The 18,212-nt window shown below is 65.5% G+C and overlaps 6 protein-coding genes and 5 non-coding genes across 11 annotated transcripts; 9 read left to right on the plus strand and 2 right to left on the minus strand.

Annotated features, from left to right (window-relative positions):
• Positions 1-188: 188 nt before the first annotated feature.
• AMSG_12149 (uncharacterized protein) lies at positions 189-2,586 on the plus strand (the record flags this gene model as incomplete). Its single annotated transcript, XM_013900180.1, has 2 exons — positions 189-697; positions 1,164-2,586. 2 exons carry the CDS (start codon positions 189-191, stop codon positions 2,584-2,586), a joined length of 1,932 nt encoding a protein of 643 aa, XP_013755634.1.
• Positions 2,587-2,629: 43 nt separating this feature from the next.
• On the minus strand, positions 2,630-7,315 carry AMSG_12150 (uncharacterized protein; the record flags this gene model as incomplete). The annotated part of the gene is made up of 2 exons (XM_013900181.1): positions 2,630-3,190; positions 5,168-7,315. The coding sequence occupies 2 exons, from the start codon at positions 7,313-7,315 to the stop codon at positions 2,630-2,632; spliced, it is 2,709 nt and encodes a 902-aa protein (XP_013755635.1).
• AMSG_20054 lies at positions 3,962-4,034 on the plus strand. Its single transcript has one exon. It is a non-coding gene; the product is annotated as a tRNA-Ala (tRNA).
• AMSG_20055 lies at positions 4,249-4,321 on the plus strand. Its single transcript has one exon. It is a non-coding gene; the product is annotated as a tRNA-Ala (tRNA).
• On the plus strand, positions 4,502-4,574 carry AMSG_20056. The gene has a single exon. It is a non-coding gene; the product is annotated as a tRNA-Ala (tRNA).
• Positions 4,768-4,840, plus strand: AMSG_20057. The gene has a single exon. It is a non-coding gene; the product is annotated as a tRNA-Ala (tRNA).
• AMSG_20058 lies at positions 5,006-5,078 on the plus strand. Its single transcript has one exon. It is a non-coding gene; the product is annotated as a tRNA-Ala (tRNA).
• Positions 7,316-7,797: 482 nt separating the features above from the next.
• AMSG_08245 (DNA polymerase alpha subunit B) lies at positions 7,798-9,898 on the plus strand. The gene is made up of 2 exons (XM_013900123.1): positions 7,798-8,113; positions 8,245-9,898. The coding sequence occupies exons 1-2, from the start codon at positions 7,812-7,814 to the stop codon at positions 9,854-9,856; spliced, it is 1,914 nt and encodes a 637-aa protein (XP_013755577.1). The 5' UTR covers positions 7,798-7,811; the 3' UTR covers positions 9,857-9,898.
• On the minus strand, positions 9,868-11,487 carry AMSG_08246 (uncharacterized protein; the record flags this gene model as incomplete). The annotated part of the gene is made up of 2 exons (XM_013900124.1): positions 9,868-11,413; positions 11,470-11,487. 2 exons carry the CDS (start codon positions 11,485-11,487, stop codon positions 9,923-9,925), a joined length of 1,509 nt encoding a protein of 502 aa, XP_013755578.1. The 3' UTR covers positions 9,868-9,922.
• Positions 11,488-12,343: 856 nt separating this feature from the next.
• On the plus strand, positions 12,344-16,613 carry AMSG_08247 (elongator complex protein 1; the record flags this gene model as incomplete). Its single annotated transcript, XM_013900125.1, has 2 exons — positions 12,344-12,387; positions 12,423-16,613. The coding sequence occupies 2 exons, from the start codon at positions 12,344-12,346 to the stop codon at positions 16,498-16,500; spliced, it is 4,122 nt and encodes a 1,373-aa protein (XP_013755579.1). The 3' UTR covers positions 16,501-16,613.
• Positions 16,614-18,189, plus strand: AMSG_08248 (proliferation associated protein). Its single transcript, XM_013900126.1, has 2 exons — positions 16,614-16,828; positions 17,035-18,189. Exons 1-2 carry the CDS (start codon positions 16,705-16,707, stop codon positions 18,114-18,116), a joined length of 1,206 nt encoding a protein of 401 aa, XP_013755580.1. The 5' UTR covers positions 16,614-16,704; the 3' UTR covers positions 18,117-18,189.
• The last annotated feature ends 23 nt before the right edge of the window (positions 18,190-18,212 follow it).

Below are 18,212 nucleotides of genomic sequence, written 5' to 3' on the forward strand. Positions count from 1 at the left end.
CCACCGACGAACAGAGGTCGACCCTCACCACCTCACCATCCCCCCCCCACCACAACCCCCCCCTTTCTCACCCCCCCCATCCCTGTATCCCTGCAAGCCGGCGAGCAGGAGCGAGTCGACGAGCGGCGGGAGAGCGACGTGAGCTGATTTACGTCTGTCCCACCTTCTCACAGTCCCCAGGCGGCACCATGGCAGCGACAGAGGAAGCGACTGCGGCGCGGGTCGAGTCTGCGACGGCGGCGGGAGAGGCTGGCCCGGTCATGATCCTCAACGCAGAGATGGCCAAGCTGCTCATGGCCGACTTTACCGAGAACGATTGGAAGTCGCAGCAGGAGCGCAACAGCGCGGCAAACGTGCTGCGGTACGTGGTCCATGCCGAGCACGCACCGAGCAAGCCCGACGACCAGCTGACAGAGTTCCTTGCTGCCGCTAGCGAGCTCGGGCTCTCCCAGTTTGAGACTGTCCAGATCGCCAACCTTCGCCCGGACAACCTCGCGCTGCTGAGCAACATCCTCGGAGTCCAGATCGGCGCCGCCAATCCAAAGCATGACCTCGACGCAGTCTTGGCCATGATTGGCAAGTTCCTCCCCTTTGACGAGGACGACGACGAGTACGACGAGTATGACGAGGACGGCGACGAGGATGGCGACGAGGACGGCGACGAGAATGGCGAGGATGGCGAGGACGACCAAGAAGAGTAGCATATTGTTGGCGGTAAAATGACTTATCCCCAGCCCCCTTCCCCTTCCCCTGATCCCTTGCCTACTGCCGTCCTGGTCACCACCGCCCGCCCGAGCATGCCGCATCTCTGACGCGCTCGTCGGCAACTCACATTGGCCAGTGGCCAGACCGCGTCATGGCATCCCGCCACCGCCACGCTCCGCATTCAGGCAGTGCACAACTTGACGCAGAGAGCGGAAGCGGTGCAGTCAGGCTCGACTACGGTTCGAAACGTACATGTTGGGCGCTTTGCGGCGGGTTGTGGGCGGACTGGGTGGGCTAGGCGGGCTCAGCGTCGTCCCGGCGCGATGGGCGAGCGGAGACCGGCGTGGGAGTGGGCGCGGGCGCGGGCGGGAGCGCGTCGGCGATGATGGTGGGGCCAAACGCGAGCGGACGGTGCTGTGGAAGGGAGCAGTGCCGGCGCGATCGCTGGAGGATGGAAGCGAAGGCTTCTGCGGTGGATGCGGAGTCAAGCTGCAGAGCCATGCACAGGCGCGCGCCGGCTATGTCCCGCCGCATGTACTCGATGAGTTTGGCCGCGGGCTGAACCGGGTCGAGATGGCGTGCTCGCGGTGTTGGGCGCTGGCAGCACATGGTTCGGAGGAGCGCGGTGGGCGGAGCAACGAGACTGATGCGGCGCGGGCGGCGCGGCTGAGCGCGGTGCTGGCGGAGAAGGGCATGCCTCGCGGCGGGCGGCGGCGGCGTGTGCTCGAGGCGCATCTGGCGGGGATGGAGGGCGGCGGCAGTGAGAGGAGTACGGCAGCCGAGCAGACGGGTGGAGAGAGCGACGATGCCGAGTGGTGGAAGGTGCCGAGCGTGGAGCAGGTCAAGGCGAACGCGGATCGGCAGATGCAGCGGATGCGCGACAAGGGCGCGCTGGTGGTTCTCGTCGTCGACATGCTCGACGTAGAGACGTCACTGCTGTCTGCGGCGCTACCGCGGCTTGTGGGAAGCGGGAACAAGGTGGTAATTGCAGCGACCAAGGCCGACGTCCTCCCGCACGGTGGCATCCAGTACCGCGAGCGGCTGGCCAAGTGGGTGCGACGGGTGGCCAAGTCGACGCTCCCGAGCGAGACGTACGAGCTGGTGGCTTCGGTCGTGCTGTGCTCGGGCAAGAACGCGGTTGGGCTTGCGCCGTTGGTGACCAAGCTCAACGCACTGCGCGGCGACAAGGACGTGTACGTTGTGGGCGCTGCCAATGCCGGCAAGTCGACGCTGATCAACACGCTCCGGGCACGGTTTACTGGGATGGAGCCGCTGCGGCGCAACGTGCTGACGGTAGCACCGCTTCCGGGCACGACGCTGCGATCTGTGCCTGTCCCGCTTGACGAGGGCTCGACACTGTACGACACACCGGGCGTGCTCAAAACGCCATCTGTTGCGGCGCTGGTCCAGGGCGCGCTGCCGTCGGCCGACGCGGCCGAGCTCTTCCGCGAGCTCGCGGTCCGCAAGCCGATCAAGCCTGTGGCGGCGCGGCTGGTGCCGGGCAAGCCACTTGTGCTTGGCGCAGGCGCGTGCGAGATTGTGTCGCACGGGCGGGCGCCGGTGCCTGTGGCGGTCTACGCCTCACCGGCGCTCCCGATGGCAACCGCCGGCGTCCACCAAGGCAGCGAGCGTGTGCGAAGCCTGTTCCGGGCAGCGCTGGCGGCGCTGCCGCACGGCAGCGAGCCGCAGCAGGTGGTCATCGGTGACGAGTACACCCGGCACGTGCGGCGATCGGTGCGGGTCGCCGCCGACGTCAGCCTGCCCGGGCTGGGGTGGCTGGCGGTCGGCGCCCGTGAGCCTGCAGCGCTGAGCATCCGGCTGCCGGGAGGAGTTGCCGCGCACCTCCGGCCTGCGATGTTTCCGTTTGATATGGCACGGTAAAAGAAGGGGATGAACAACGAGGTGAGCAGTGCTGTGTGTCTGTTTAGTTGACAAAGCCACGCGAGGCACGGCGGCCACGGGCCTTCTCGAACTTGCGGCCCTTGGAGCGGACGAACGGGCGGGTGGACGAGTTGGGGACACCCGGGGCACGGCCGAAGTACTTGTTGGCCTTGCGGGCGGAGAGCTGGCCACGGAGGAGGATGCAGTTGGAGCCAGTCGGGCGGGCGATGGCGAGCTCGTCAAAGGTCATGCAGGTACCGCCGGCGGCGACGATGCGGGCACGGACCGACTCGGAGAAGTGCAGGGCGCAGATGGTGAGCTTGGGGACCTCCTCCATGCGCTCGTCGTCGAGGATGGTGCCGACAAGGACGGCGATCTGGTCCTCCTTGCCCTTCATGTAGCGGGCGATGCGCGAGATGGAGACGGGCGGCATGTTCGACCGCGACTTAAAGAGACGCTTGAGCACGGTGGCGTTGAACTTGGAGCCAGTGCGGCGGGCGAGGTACCGGTACAGGTCGACCAGGAGGCCAAGGTACGGGTCGACCGACTTCGGCGCCGTCCGCTTCGTCTTCGTGTTACGCCCACCAGCCTTGAGATCAATACCCTGTAGCCATACCCCGCAGAGGTGAGTCGCACCCGGAATAAAACCGCGAATCATACAAATCACCGCACCCGCCCACCCGGCCCCACCGGGCCCCATCCTCAAGCCACGCGGCTGCACAGCTAGCAACCACAAGTCTGCCACAGCCAAAGCCAGAGAGCCTCCCTGACACAGTCCGGGGTGGCACTCTTCTACATACTACACGCCGTCCTGTTCCGCCTGAAGCCGACGGTTCAGACAAATTAATCGCACCGCCAACTCGCCGCCACCAGCCACAAGGCCACGGCCACAGCCACGTCGCGGCGGAGAGCATGGGCGGCAAGCCACGCATGCAATGCCAAGCACACATACATGTAGTGCAGGCCAAGGCTGTGTAGGGGTGGATGGTGCTGCGCTATCTACACCGCAGCGCCGCCCGCAAGGGCCCAAGGCTTATCGCCCGACTACGTACCATGTTGGATTCGGAGAGAGAGGATGGCGAGGTTGTCAGTCATTGGACCAACAATCGTCGCTCGGCTACTAGAGCCGCCACCAGCCGCCCACCGACCACCCTCAAAATCGGATCGGGATGGGCGCGAGCGGACCAGCGTTCATCTTTGTCCGCATCAGCACCTCGAGCGGCTTCTCGCTGCTTTGTGCAATGCTGAGGAAGGCTAGAGCTTGTTGTTGCGGGAGCTAGGATTGGCTACGACATGAGGATGGATGGCTTTGGCGGAGAGGTTCGACATGGGGTGGATAATTGAAAAAGGGTGGAGTGACCGTTCCATATCAATTGGGGTCTTAGCTCAGTTGGTAGAGCGTGTGCTTAGCATGTACAAGGTCGCGTGTTCAATTCATGCAGACTCCATTTCTTTTTGCTCTCGCCAGCACCCTCCGCCGCATCTCCTCCCCCCTTTCCCTTTCCCCTTCCCGTCACTGAATACGACATACACGTTCCTATTGCCGTTCTCTTGCCCGCGTTCCGACGTGCACTCATGGGTGCCGGTAGCGAGCTCTTTTCTGAGATTGTGGCAAAGTAGTGGATGACATAAAGAGGCAAGATTTCCCATTCTCCATCAGTTGGGGTCTTAGCTCAGTTGGTAGAGCGTGTGCTTAGCATGTACAAGGTCGCGTGTTCAATTCATGCAGACTCCATTTTTTTTGCCCTCGCCAGCACCCTCCCGCACCACTCACAGCATATCGTGCACTAGGTGTTGATAGAATCGTGGAACACAGAGGAAGCCGGTATTGTTGTTTGCAAGCAGTGATGGCTGCAGATGTGAGGCAATGCAGTGGACGAGTCGAAAGTGCGCGAATCGCTGTTTTGTGGCAGTTGGGGTCTTAGCTCAGTTGGTAGAGCGTGTGCTTAGCATGTACAAGGTCGCGTGTTCAATTCATGCAGACTCCATTTATTTTTTGCCCTCGACGAGACCCTCCTCGCCTGCTACACCTGCCATGTTGCCGCTTCGAATGACCTTTGCAGATGCCGCCACAAGTCAGTGGTGAGTCGGCGTTGGAGGTGGGTGGGTGAAGGCGGATGGGCGGCAGACACAATGCTGTAGACAAGTTAAAATGCCTGAGGCGGCCCTTTCTCGCCAATTGGGGTCTTAGCTCAGTTGGTAGAGCGTGTGCTTAGCATGTACAAGGTCGCGTGTTCAATTCATGCAGACTCCACTTATTTTTTGCTCTCGCCAGCACCCTCCGCCGCGTCTTCTGCCCTTCTTCCCCTGTTTCTCTGACCCACGTTCCGACGCCCACTCATGATGCCGGTAGCAAGCTGTGATTGTGACAAAGTAGTGAACAAGATAAAGGCGCAAGATTTCCAGTTTTCTATCAGTTGGGGTCTTAGCTCAGTTGGTAGAGCGTGTGCTTAGCATGTACAAGGTCGCGTGTTCAATTCATGCAGACTCCATTTATTTTTTGCCCTCGCCAGCACCCTCCTCTTGTATTCTGGCTCATCCAGCCACATCCCAAGCAATGTGGCCCTTTCGTTTACGCTACGAGCTCGGCAAGCATTGTCAACCAGTCGAGCATGGTCGGGCGCACGTCGGGTGTAGCAGCCCACGAGTCATCAAGTAGCTGGCGCAGGCGGGCGACGGCCGGAGCTGGCAGTGCTTGATCGAGCGCGTGCATGCCGCGGTCGAGAGCCGCGGTATCGAATGGCTTGCGATAGACGTTTCCCTGGCCCTGCTGGAGACGGCGGACGCCTTCATCGTTGTCGTCGCGGCGGGGGCCGAGCCAGGAAAAGCCGCGCTGGCGCAGCAGGAGCTCTGCAGCAACAACGGCAAATGCGTAGACGTCGATGCAGGTACCGGTCGAGACGTCTCCCATGAGCACTTCGGGCGCAGCGTAGCGCTCTGAAAAGCCGCGAACGCGGAGGTGCGGAGCCGAGGAAAGGCCAAAGTCGGCGAGCTTGGCATCGCCCTCTCGTGAGATGAGGATGTTGAGCGGCTTGACGTCGCGGTGAACGAGCTCGCGGACCGAGTGCAGGTAGTGCAGCGCCTGGGCAACGTGGGTCAGAATACGGAGCGCCGGCAGGAGGTGATTGTCAAGCGAGACTCCGGCCTGGCCGGCAGCCCACTTGGCGAGATTGCCACCGGCGACGTACTCGGTCATGATGCCGAGGCCCGAGTCCGAGACGACGATGCCCATCACAAGCAAGCATCGCGGGTGGCGAACGTCGCGGAGGACCGAGGCCTCGCGGATGAGCTCTTCGACGCCGCGAGCCGTGTTGGCGTTGCGGAACATCTTGACCGCCACGTCGAGGCCGTGGAACCGCATCCGCGACACGGCACCGAATCGGCCAGCCCCGAGCTTGCCGCTTGCCACCACCTCGAGGTCCGCAAGCTGGAACACGTCGAGTTCGCGCGAGTCGATGGTGAAGACAAAGGCGCCTGCATCCGCGTCCGCGAGGGCGCCGCCGGCAAGACTGCCGCCTGCACCTTGCATCCGGGAGAGCGTGCCAGCCAGGACCGGGCCGTCGTACGGCCGGCCGGCGTCGGTGGCGGTGGCGGTGTAGGTGGCATCAGAGTCCGGCGAGGCTGGGATCGGGACGTCGACGACCGAGACGTTGACTACCATGCCCTCACTGGAGGCCCGGACAGCGCTGCCCTGCCGCATCGGCGTTGTTAGATCCTCGGTTCCACCGGTCAGCTCGCTGGTCAGCTCGCCGGGCTCGGACTCAGCCTCGTGCTGCGGCTCGGACTCGGCGGCCGAAGAGGCGGCAGCGTGCGCGGGATACGACGGATTGGACGGGCCGGTCAAATGGGACGACGGCTCCCGGCTCACCGTCAGTCGGTACTGCCTGTGGGTCTTGGGCCGGATTTGGCCGGCAGCCATGTCGCGATGCGACGACGCGCGGGTGGCCACAACGTGCGCGTCCAAGATCGGGACAAGAACATCGCCGTCAATGTATGCCTTGCACACTGGACAAATCGCAAGCTCCGGCGACGAGCTGAGGACAGCCGGAAGCTCGGCCCAGCCAATGTCCGCGGTGCGACGGGCAAGGAACGATGAGATGCAGATGCGGCAGAACTTGTGCAGACAGCCCGGGAGCTCGAGCGCATCGTTCGCCATCTGGGAGCGGCAGAGCGGGCAAGTGTCAAAGTAGCAAAAGTTGGCCACATTGCCAAGCACGCCGCACAGGATGTTGGCCTGCGAGCTTTGCGAGACAGCCGTCCCAGCCAGCGAGCGCCGCGCCCGCTCGATCATGCGGGCCACCACTCGCGGCGGGCGATACGGAACCGACGAGATGCTGGCAAGCGCCGATTCCGCGACCGCCAGCCGTGTCCCCACATCGCCCAGCGACACGTCGGCTAGCGTAGCGTGGGCGGCGTCGACCACCTCCATCACGCCCTTCCATCGCAGAACATCGGCCAGCGCCTTGCCGAGCTTGCCGGCCCGCGACGTCGCGCTCGCCCCTGCGCACCGCATCGCCGCCTTACGCAGCGAGCGATACACACAGTCCGACGGCGAGACGAGGCTCGATGCCAGCACGTCGGCCACCACATCGGCGTACAGCTGCGCCGCCTCGCCGTGCTCGCCCGCCTGTACCAGCTCAGACCCTGCCTCCAGCATCGGTCGTAACCGCATCTCGAGCGCCTCCCACCGCACACGCGGCGCCTTCTGACTCTCTGCCGCAGCAGCCATAGTCTCTCACACTCACTCTCTCCCCTGCGACAGCTGTTACACCCGCAGGCCGCCGGTCCTGGTCCTGGCCCACAACGTGAATGCGCCTGTGGCTGGCTGACATCGGGGCTCTCATTGCCCCGTCTGCGTCAACTCGCCGACCCCCTGTGCCTGCACACATCGCTGGCTCGTCGGCTGTGGCCGATCTCGCCCCTTGCCCATCTCCTCCTCCTGCACCACGCTTTGCCATCGTACGACCAAGCGGCCATGTTGTGGGTGGGTGGCGTGCATGCGATGGGACCGATGCGATGGCTCGGGCGACATCCTCCCCCGTACCAGTCCTGATGAAGGGGCTGGATGGTGGACCGGAGGTGGGTGGATGGACTGTGGCTGGGGCCAGCATCGGGACGGCTGGCTGGCCGCCTTTGGAACGGACATTCCGGCTGACTGCCTTTGGTACGGGCCACCCGGCTGGTTGCCCTATGACGGACCACCTGACTCTTGTCGACGGCAAAGGATGCGGCTGACCCAGTCCGGGCTCGTTGCGGCGTTTGCGTCTGCGAACATCGACCTTGAAGCAGAAGACGGTGTCGTGGGACGGTGTCTCAACATCTGTGCCCTCCATGGCCTCTCTGCTGATGAGCTGCTCAACTCGTGGGATGCGTATGTGTGCAATCACCCGGAGGCCCATGCCCTGACTCTGGACCACCTCGACATTCTCGCCGCAGAGCTGCAGACAAAGGCCGACAGGGCTCAGTTCAAGGCCGCATCCAAGCCCCAACAGGCCGACGACTATGACATCTCAAACATATCCGCTCTGTATGTATCACTGCCCTCCCCCTTCTCCATGCCTGTCCCCACTGGGTCCCCCCCCCGGCCCTCCCTCGGCCCCTTCGGTAGATTCTACACTCACCGCCCCCCCTCCTCCCCCCCCCCCCCCCCCACCACAGCCTTCCACCGCCGACCACCGACATGTTTGCGGCGTACGACGTGCCGAACGAAGAGCTGAAGAAGACTGTCTGGGCTGACGCTCGCTCGCCGGTCAAGGCCAAGCCGGTCTCGCGGGTGGCGGCCATGCGTGGGAAGGACGCCGGAGTGGCCCAGGGCGGCGAGGCTGGCCTGGCACCGGCTGGCTCGCCGTCGTCGCGCTACCGCAACAGGCAGAACGCAGGACAGGTTGTTGACGTGCTCAACCCGCGGGTGGCGCCCAAGGACTACCGGCTGGAGACGTCGGCGGCGCGAGTGACGCTCGCCCTGGAGCAAGAGTTCCACAACTTCCGCTACATGTACGACAAGATCGGCGGCAAGGTGACGATGCTTGAGGAGCGGACGCGGGTGCTTGGCGACGAGCTGCTGGCCGACGCACAGCTGCCGGACCCGCTCTCGCTCGCCGTTCCGCGACAGGAGCCGTTTGTGGGCCTCGGCCGCGTCTGCTGCGACTCTGAGGGCAAGCTCAACGACAAGTCGGTCATGCTCGAGGGCTCTGCCAAGCTCTGCTCGGGCTTCCGCGTTCCGCTCGACCTCTCGCACCTTCCCGAATTCTCGCTCTTCCCAGGCCAGATCATCGGCGTCGAGGGCCTCAACCTGACCGGCGCCTCGATGCTCGCCGGCCAGATCTACACACCGCCGTCGGCGCCCAAGCCGACCACCGAGCGCGACACGCTCGCCATCTACCACCACTACGGCGGCGAGCTAGTCGTCGGAACCAACGCCGACGGGTCCGACAAGACCCAGGAGTTTGAGTTTATGGAGGGCAAGCCGCTGGCCATCATTGTCGCCGGCGGCCCGTATACCACCTCAGACGGCCTCGACTTTGCCCCGCTCCGCGACTTGCTTGCCCGCATCGTCGCCGAGGCGCCGGACGTGGCCATTCTCATGGGGCCCTTCCTCAACGAGGGGCACCCGGCGCTCGAGGACCCGATGCTCGAGGCCACCTACGAGGAGCTCTTTGAGCAGCGTATCGCCGCCGTCATCAACGCCGAGATGGAGGGCATCGCCACCCGCTTTGTCCTCGTCCCCTCGCTCCGCGACATCCAGCACGACCACGTCTTCCCGCAGCCGCCGCTGCCGGCAGACCTCGGTCTCGCGCCCACGGTTTCGCGGCTCTCCAACCCGTGCGTCTTTTCCATCAACGAGATGGTCGTTGCCGTCTCAACCAACGACGTCCTCATGGCGCTCTCGTCCGAGGAGACCTTCCGCGTCCCGCAGGGCGCGCCGTCCGACCGCATGACCCGCCTCGTCCGCCACATCATCTCGCAGCGTTCGTTCTACCCGGTCTTCCCGCCGCCGCCCGGCTCGCAGCTCGACTTTTCCCAGTCGCGCCTCCTCAATCTCGGTGCCACTCCCGACATTCTCATCCTCGCCTCGGACCTCCGCTACTTTGTCAAGGACGTCGACGGCGCCGTCGTCGTTAACCCGGGCCGCCTCACCGTCGGCTCGGCCGGCGGCACCTTTGCCCGCCTCACCGTCCATCCCATGCCCGAAGACGACATCGGCGAGGGCGAGGAGGAGATCGAGCACAACGTCGCCGCCCGCTGCCGCGCAGAAATCATCCGCATTTGATCACTCGTGCTCCCTGCTACAGCGTAAACTCTCACTCACCTTGGCGCTTGTCAACCGCGCGGCCTCTTATCCGTGCATGACCTTGGCCGGCGACTGCTGAACAGCGCCTACCGCCAGCATGCTTCGCTCGCTGTCGAGCTGCTGCGAGTGCATGAGCATCGAGATGCGGAGCTTCTGGTTGGCCACCACCCGCTGCATGGCGTCGAGATCGGTCGCCAACGAGTCGTTCTCGGCCACAAGCGACTCGACAAGCGCCGTCATCGACGACGTGCCCAGCGCCTCCATCTTGGCCCGGACCGGCGACGAGAGCGAGTCGCGGACGGGGCTCCTCGCTCCGGCCTGCGTCGCCGAGAGAAGAGACTGCAGATTGGCGTTGTCGTTGCGGAGCGCCGTGATCTGAGCCTTGGACTCGTGCGTCAGGTCGCGCATCATGGCAATGACTTGCTCTAGTTCGAGCTCCTTGTGCCGCAGCGCAGCCTCGAGCTGATACACCTCGGCCCCGGCGCTCGCCTCCATCCGCTGCTCCGCCCCAGCGTTGGTCGCCGCACTCGCTGCGCTGTCGTCGGCGGTAACCTGAGCCTCGTGCCGGAGCTTGAGCACCTGCGCCGCCTGTGCCCGGAGCTGCGCGTCGTACGACTCGCGCATCGCCCGCTTCTCGTTCTCGGCACTCACCACTTGGTCCTCCAGCACTCCGCGCAGACCCTCCAACTCCTCAACCCGTGCCGCCTTGGCGTCGGCCTCGAGTCGCGCCGTCAGCAGCGCTTGCTCGAGCGACGCCGCATGGTTGTGTGCGTGCGAAACGTCGGCCAGTGCCGCGTCGAGTCGGCTCTGAGCGTCGCTCACCTTGCCATGCAGGACCTGGATCTCCCGCTGCGCCGCCTCTTTGGCCCGCTCTGCTGCCGCGTTTCGTGCCCGCAGCTCAGCAATTTCCGACCCGTTGTCGGCCACCTTGGCCCGGAGCTCGTGGACAAGCGCCTGCGTCCGCCCGTGCCGGGTCTCGGCCGCCTCGGCCGCTGCCGCCTTTTGCTCCAGCTCGGCAAGCCTGCTCCGCGCCCGCTCCAGCTCAGACGTTGCCGAGTAGTACTTGCGTTCGAGCGAGGCGCGGGCGGCATCGGCGTCGGCATCGCGCGACGCCGCCGCCGCCGCCTCTTCGTTCAGCCGCGCTACCGTTGCGTTGAGCGCCTTGATCTGGCCCTCCAGCCGCGGAATCACCGCCGCCCGCTCCAGCTCCTCGTCCACCCGTAGCCGCAGCGCATGAATCTCTCCCCGCAGCCGCTCGTTGGCCTGCGCCAGACCCTGCGCTTCGGCTACCGCCGCCGAGTGCTCAGACTGCATGGCCGCCAGCACGTACGCCGGCTCGCGCCTCTCGCCCGGCCTCGCCAGCGGCTCATCCTCCCACGCCTCTCCATCCGCCGGCCCATAGTAACCATCGCTTGCATCACTCTGCCACCGTCCGCCTGCCCGCTCCGGATGTGGCGGCGCGAGCTGCGGCGGCTCGGCGCCATACGCCCGGCCGTTTCCGCGAGCGCCCGACACCTGGCCATAGCTGGCCTCGTCCTGGCAATGGAGGGCGCCATGGGGGAGCCGGCTAGCGGCAGCTCGGACAGCAGCACGCGTCCGCGACCGTGCATGGCTCCGCCCTACGTCGCGGTAGGCGTAGGACGAGGCCCGAGGCCGTGCTCGGCTACGGACAGCCGCACTGCCGCCGGGCACCTTGAGCGCTCTTGACGTGGTGGACACGCCCCGCGGGGTGCGGCGGGTATCCGGCGAGGCGAATCCAGGCGCACCCACCCCTTCCACTCTGCCTCTCCCGGCACCACCCGTACCACCACTGCTGCTCGTAGCCCGTCCGCCCTTGTCATTCGCTCGGAAGTGCTTCATGTAGCTCCGCAACGACGCAGAGCTGCTGGCCGCCATCCGCGCGCGAAACGGGCGCGCTGCAGTGGAGTGACGACTGGACTCCTAGACCGACCGACGAATGGACTGCCACACCGACCACACCGACAGACTCCCAGACCGACCGACGAATGGACTGCCACACCGACCACACCGACAGACTCCCAGACCGACCGACGAATGGACTGCCACACCGACCACACCGACAGACTCCCACACTGACCGACGAATGGAGGGACGGAGAGACGGATCGAGATCACGGACAGTCATGCTCACATGGGGGAGGTTGCCGTTGCGTGTATCGCTATGCCATGTGCTTTGCCTTGATGGTGGGCACCACTGTTTCCAGGCCGGATTTGTGTGTCGGTCGGTCTGAGTGGTGGTGCGCCAGCTTCTGGTCTTTTGCGGCCCATCCATCGAAGCCGGCAGGCCATGGGCGGGTGAGCGGGGACGGCAACGCGGCAGGTCGCACCACGTCACCCCGTCACCCCGTCACCCCCCGTCCCCCCCGTCCCCCCTCCCATCCCCCTCCCGCCCCTCTCCTTCACCTCCACATGCGCAACCTCAGCCACCTTCACACACGGGCCCACCATGTCGTGGGAGCAGGAGCAGGAGCAGGAGACGACGGCCGAGCCGTGGCCGCAGCAGGGTTCTGCCCCGACGAGACGAGCATGGTGGCGGTGACGACCGACGGCTGCCTCCTGGCCACCGATCTCAAGTCGGGCGAGCAGATTCAATGGGCCATGGTCACCGGCGAGGAGCTGATGGATGCGCCGCTTCTTCCGCATTCGTTTGTTGCCATGCATGTGGCGGCTGATGGCGAGTCGGTCTCTCTCGCCGCCGCTGATGGCGTCGTCGTTGTCCACGAGCTGCAGGACAATGTGACAGAAGCCGTCGGTGACATCGAAGCTGGCATCGCCGCTATGGCTTGGTCACCCGATGACGACGCTGTGGTCATCGTTACCGCCGCTGCGCCTGTTCCTTCGGTCCTGCTCCTCAATCGTGACTGGTTCCCAGTCGCAGAGCTGCCATGGGACGCCCCACCGCCGGCCCGCCCTGCCGATCCGGCACTTACCCTGGACAACCAGCCGCCGGACGGCCCCGAGTCCGAGATCGAGTTTGGCGCCGCCGCTGGAGTGCGGATCACGTGGCGGCCGGACGGTGCCTTCTTTGCTGTCAACGCCTGGGACGCTGCCGCCGGCAAGCGCCGCATCAACGTCTACTCGCGCAGCGGCGAGCTCGTCCACGGCTCGGATCCCTTTGCCGCCCTCGGCGTCGCCATGGCCTGGAAGCCATCGGGCGCGGTCTTTGCAACCTCGCAGCGCCTTCCCGAGGGCAACGCCGTCGTCTTTTTCGAGTCGAACGCGCTGCGGCATGGCCAGTTTACCCTCGCGCCTGCCGACGCCGAACTCTCGGTCGCCGATCTCAAGTGGGCGCCCGATGGTGAGGTCCTTGCCGTCCTCCTCACCACCGCTGACGGCGCTCCGGCCAAGCTGCAACTCTGGGCCGCATCCAACTACTGCTGGGCCCTCAAGGACGAGATCAGGCTCGCGCCGGGCTCCGATCCGCTACTCCACTTTGAGTGGGATCCGCTCGGCATCGAGTTGACCCTCTTCCTCGTCCATGCTTCGGGTGCGTGCTACTCTCGCCGCTACTGCTGGGACACGGCACTCGGCTCGGGCCTCTTTGCCGACAACACCTTTCCAGTGGCCGTCGCCGCCGGGCATATGGTCAAGATCACTTTTCTCGGGCTTGCTGTTGTCCCGCCGCCGTACGCCACTCTCGAACTGGCTGTCCCGCCCGAGTTCGGCCCGGCGCTCGGCTCGCCGGCCTTTGCGCCGGGCTCGCTGGCGCTGGCGGTCACCGGCCCAGCTCACGTTCTCATCTATGAGGCAGACGGCCGCGGCAGCTATGCAGGATCGCCGGCGGCGGCGGTGCCTCTCCCCGAGCCGCTCTCGCAGCTGCAGTGGCTCTCGCAGGACGCGCTCGTGGGCGTCGGCGCCGATGGCGCGTCGCTGGTGGTGCTCGCCCGCGACGCTGGCGCGGCCTTTGACTCGCTTTCTCTCGCGGCGCGGGTCGCTGTCGAAGGCCTTGTCCTCCGGCTCGACGTCTCAGCACACACCGGGATGGCCCTGATCCAGCTTGCGGACGGGCGGCTGTTCCGGTACCAGGGTGTGGGCGGCCTCGCAGTTCCTCTGCAGGTTGCCGGCGGCCGGGTCTCGCTCCCGGCGCCGTGCGAGGAGATGACCTCGATGAAGTGGAACGGGCCGCAGGGCGCAACGACCGTTGTTATTGCTCGCTCGGCGCTCAACAAGCTGTACATCAACGGGGTGTGTGTCGCCGACACTGCGTCGTCGTTTGCGCTTCATGCGCGCTTCCTCCTCTACACCACTATTGCCGCCGAGCTGGTCTTTGTGCCGTGGACAACCGACGTGTCAAGCAGCGTCCTCGAGTCGCAGGTGACGGTACTCGAGTCGCGCCTGGTCGAGCGCGGCGCGCAGCTCGTCGGCGTGGTCGAGACTGGCGTCCGCGTCGTCCTGCAGATGCCGCGTGGAAATGTCGAGGTCATCGAGCCACGGCCGTTGGTCAAGGCCCGCGTCGCCGCCCTCCTTGCGCGCAAGAACTATGGTGCTGCGTTCACTATCATGCGCCGGCAGCGGCTTGACCTTAATCTCCTGGTCGAGACCGACCTGGAGGCCTTTGTGACCGACGCGCCGCTTGTCGTCGACCAGCTGGGCAAGCCCGACTCGCTCAACCTAGTCCTCACCCGCCTCGCCGTCTCGACTGTCTCGCTCAAGGACGCTACCGCCGACGCCAACCTCCGCATTGTGCCGCAGATCAGCTCGGCTACTGACGCCGGCACCGCGCTGCGGGCCGCGCTGGCCAAGACCGAGAAGACCCGTGATGTGGCAGCGCTCCGCGCCGACGACGGCACCGCCGCCGGCCACGCCCGTGTCAATCGCGTCTGCGCCGCTCTCCGCACTGCCATGCTCGCGCGGCCTGACGCGGCGGCGTGGGAGCTGGCCATCCTCACCTCGCTCGCGGTCCAGGTCCCGCCGGCGCTCGAGGAGGCGCTCGTCCGGGTCCAGGACTTGCGCGCAGCGATGCAGGCCGACGCTGTTGGTTCGCCGAGCGACGGCTCGCTCGTGCGTGTTGTTGTCGACGTCGGCGCCGGCGCGGCACCTGCGCCGCATGCCAAGCCCACCAGTCTTGGTCCGGCGCAGGCGCTGGACTACCTGGTTTTTCTCGCCGACGCGGACGAGCTCTTCGACGTTGCGCTCGGCCTCTACGACTGGGACCTGGTCCGGCTTGTGGCCTCGCGGACCCAGAAGGATCCGCGTGAGTACGCTCCGCTGCTGGAGTGCCTCGCCACGCTTCCGCCACCGTTTGCCCACCATGTTGTCGACACCTATCTCGGGCGGATCGACAAGGCTCTGGCAGCGCTGGTGCAAGTCGGCGACGGCGAGGTCTCGCGGGCGGCCGTGCGTCAGCTCGCCACATACTTTGCCGCGGGCGAGTTCCTTGACCTGGCGAATGGCGAGTCAACCCACGTCTCGCTCGCCGAGCTGCACGACCTCTACCTCCGCGTTGTGGCCGAGGCCAAGGCGCACGCGGTGGGACAAGCGATTGCTGCAGAGGCAAACGTACCAATCCTTGCGGCCCGGGTTGCTGTTGCGCACGCGCACGCACTGGTAGCCCGCGGCAAGGTTGCCGAGGGTGGTGCGCTCCTGGCTGCGGCGGGTGAGCACGCCGCTGCTCGCGAGGCATACCTGGCCGCAGGCGAGTGGCGGCTGGCATTTGCGTCTGCGCACGCGCTCGGCTACGACGTCGACGCTCTGCTAGAGATGGCGTACGAGGCATCGGAGAAGCTAGCGGCGCGCGGCAAGGCTGCGGCTGCGGCTCAGATCCTGGTCCGCTACGCCCGCGACGTCGATGCAGCTGTCGAGGCTCTGCTCGCTGGCGACGAGTGGATGGATGCGGTGTGGACGGCGCGGCAGGCCGGGCGTGACGACCTTGTGGAGGCCGATGTCCGCGACGGCGTCGTCGCGTCGGCTGCCGAGTGGCTGAGCACCATTGAGGAGAAGCATGCCAAGTGGCGGCGCGGCGTCGGCAAGCTGGCCGGCATGTTCGAGCGCCGCGCCGCCGCTGGCGGCTACCATCGGCCGTCACACGCTGGAAACGAGAGTGAGGCGTCGGCCGCCGACGACGCGTTCTCGGACACGTCGTCGGTCGTCTCGGGCTTTACCACGTCGACGGCGTCGTCGTCGGGCGCGTCGGCGCTCTCGTCGTCGGCGTCGGTCCGGTCGCAGGCGCGTCGGCGCCGCAAGGCCGCGGCCAAGCGAGCCAAGGCCGCGGCCAAGCGGTCCGGCGGTCTCTCTGGCGAAGCCTACGCAGTCGCCGGCCTCAAGCGGTCGGTTCCGTCGGCTGCTTTTACCTCCAAGGTCGGTGAGCTGGTCCGGGCCTGCCTCTACTTTGGCGAAAATGCTGCTGGCGCCGCTCTCCAAGCCCGCTTCGATGCCTACCTCATCGACATCGAGTACATGTACGGCCTGCTCGACATGGGCGCGGCCGCCATCGCGCCGGCTCCCGCCGCGCCTGCCCCTACGGCATCGGCGTCTCACCTCCCTCCCGGTTTTGAGCTGAACACCGTAACCCTTGCCGACGGCTCGCTCGCCTCGTTTACCATGCGTCCAGTCCTCCAGCACGAAGATGTGTCGTGGAAGGCGCGCTCGCTTGCTGCGCCGTAGCCCACAAAAGACAACGCCGCCCACATCTGGTGTGCCCGCGCACTCGCGCGCTTGCGCGCTCGCGCGCTCGCGGCTTTTGCATCAACGAACAATAGAGTCAATGACAGAAGGGAGGGGGGTGGGCGCGACCGGCGACCAACCAGCGACCAACCGGCTAAGGACTGAGCAGCCCAGATTTGGCCACTCTTCTTCCATTCTTGACCAATGTCGGCTTCGGACTCATCGTCTGCGTCTGTCTCGTCTGACCCGGCGGCATCCGAGTTTGACCCGACCCTTAACAATCCGGTTGTGTGCAATCAGTTCCGTGCTGCTGCCGAGATTGCCAACTGTAGGATGCCTGTGGTAGCGGGGCGCGCGGCGTAGCCAGCGAGGGGCGGCGGCGGCCGAGGATTTTCCGTGGCATCTCCGCCACGGCATGGACGAGGTGTTGCGGGCTGGTGTGGGCAAGACGAGGATAATAAGGACTCACAATGCGGGTGGGATGGCGGTACGGATGATGGTCGCGGGTGCTACCTTGTTTTGGGTGGGAGGTAGATGTGCTGGAACAGGTGGCGGCCATGTGCGTTGCTGGAGCCACGCCGTTCGAGGTGGTTCAGCAGGGCAATGAGCTGCTCCTGGCCAGGTCGGCCAAGATGATGAAGAAGGCCAAGTTTACGCGTGGCGTGGCCATTCCGGTCTCGATCTCGGTCAATGAGTGCCTCGGCAACTACTCGCCGCTGAGCCAGTCGCCGGATGAGGCGCCGCTCGCGGTGGGCGACATTGTCAAGATCGACCTTGGCGTTCACATGAACGGCATGCCGGTTCAGGTCGCCAACACGATTGTGGTCGGCGCCTCGGGCTCGGACGTCGACCCGGCGGTGGCATCCGTCATCACTGCAGGGTACACCGCGCTGCAGGCGGCCATCCGCAAGTTCACCGTCGGCGGAACCAACGCCGAGGTCACCGACGTCATCAAGAGTGTGGCCGACGCGTTTGAGGTCAACGCTGTCGAGGGCGTCCTCTCGCACGAGGTCTCGCGCTTTGTCATCGACGGCGAGAAGTGCATCATCAACAAGGAGACGCTCGACCAGCAGGTGGCTGCGTGGACCTTTGAGGCCGCCCAGGTCGTCACCTTTGATATTGTCGTCTCCACCGACGACGCCAAGCCGCGTGTGGTCAACGAGAACACCACCATCTTCAAGCGCGACCCGACCCAGCGCGGCGCGCTCAAGTCCAAGGTCGCCCGCCGTGTTCTCAACTTCGTCGACCGCGTCGCCTCGGCCTTCCCCTTCACTCTTGCCACCCTCTCTGTCCTTGGTAAGGACAAGAAATCGCTCTCGCTCAACGAGGGCAAGCTTGGCATGTCGTTGATGGCCAAGTCCGGCTTTGTCGTCGACTACCCCGTCCTCCACGCCCACGACAACGCCTTCTCGGCCCGCTTCAAGGCCACAGTCGCGCTCATGCCTTCCGGCCGCCGCATCGTCTTGTCTGCCCCGCCGGCGCTTGACGCCGAGCTCGCCCCGACCCACAAGATCGAGGACGAGGAGCTGCTGGCCCTGCTTGCCACCAGCGCCGAGACCAAGAAGAAGAAGAAGAAGAACAAGAAGAAGAAGGCCCCTGCTGCCACCACCGAGTAATCGACTTCTGCTACGCTTGTCAGCGGCTCTACGACCTCAGCTGCTGTTCGCCAAGTAAAGTATTGCGTCTTCAGCTTGCTCCACCGACGCCGGCGA

This window comes from Thecamonas trahens (assembly GCF_000142905.1).
Source record: "Thecamonas trahens ATCC 50062 unplaced genomic scaffold supercont1.39, whole genome shotgun sequence".
Taxonomy (NCBI): domain Eukaryota; order Apusomonadida; family Apusomonadidae; genus Thecamonas; species Thecamonas trahens.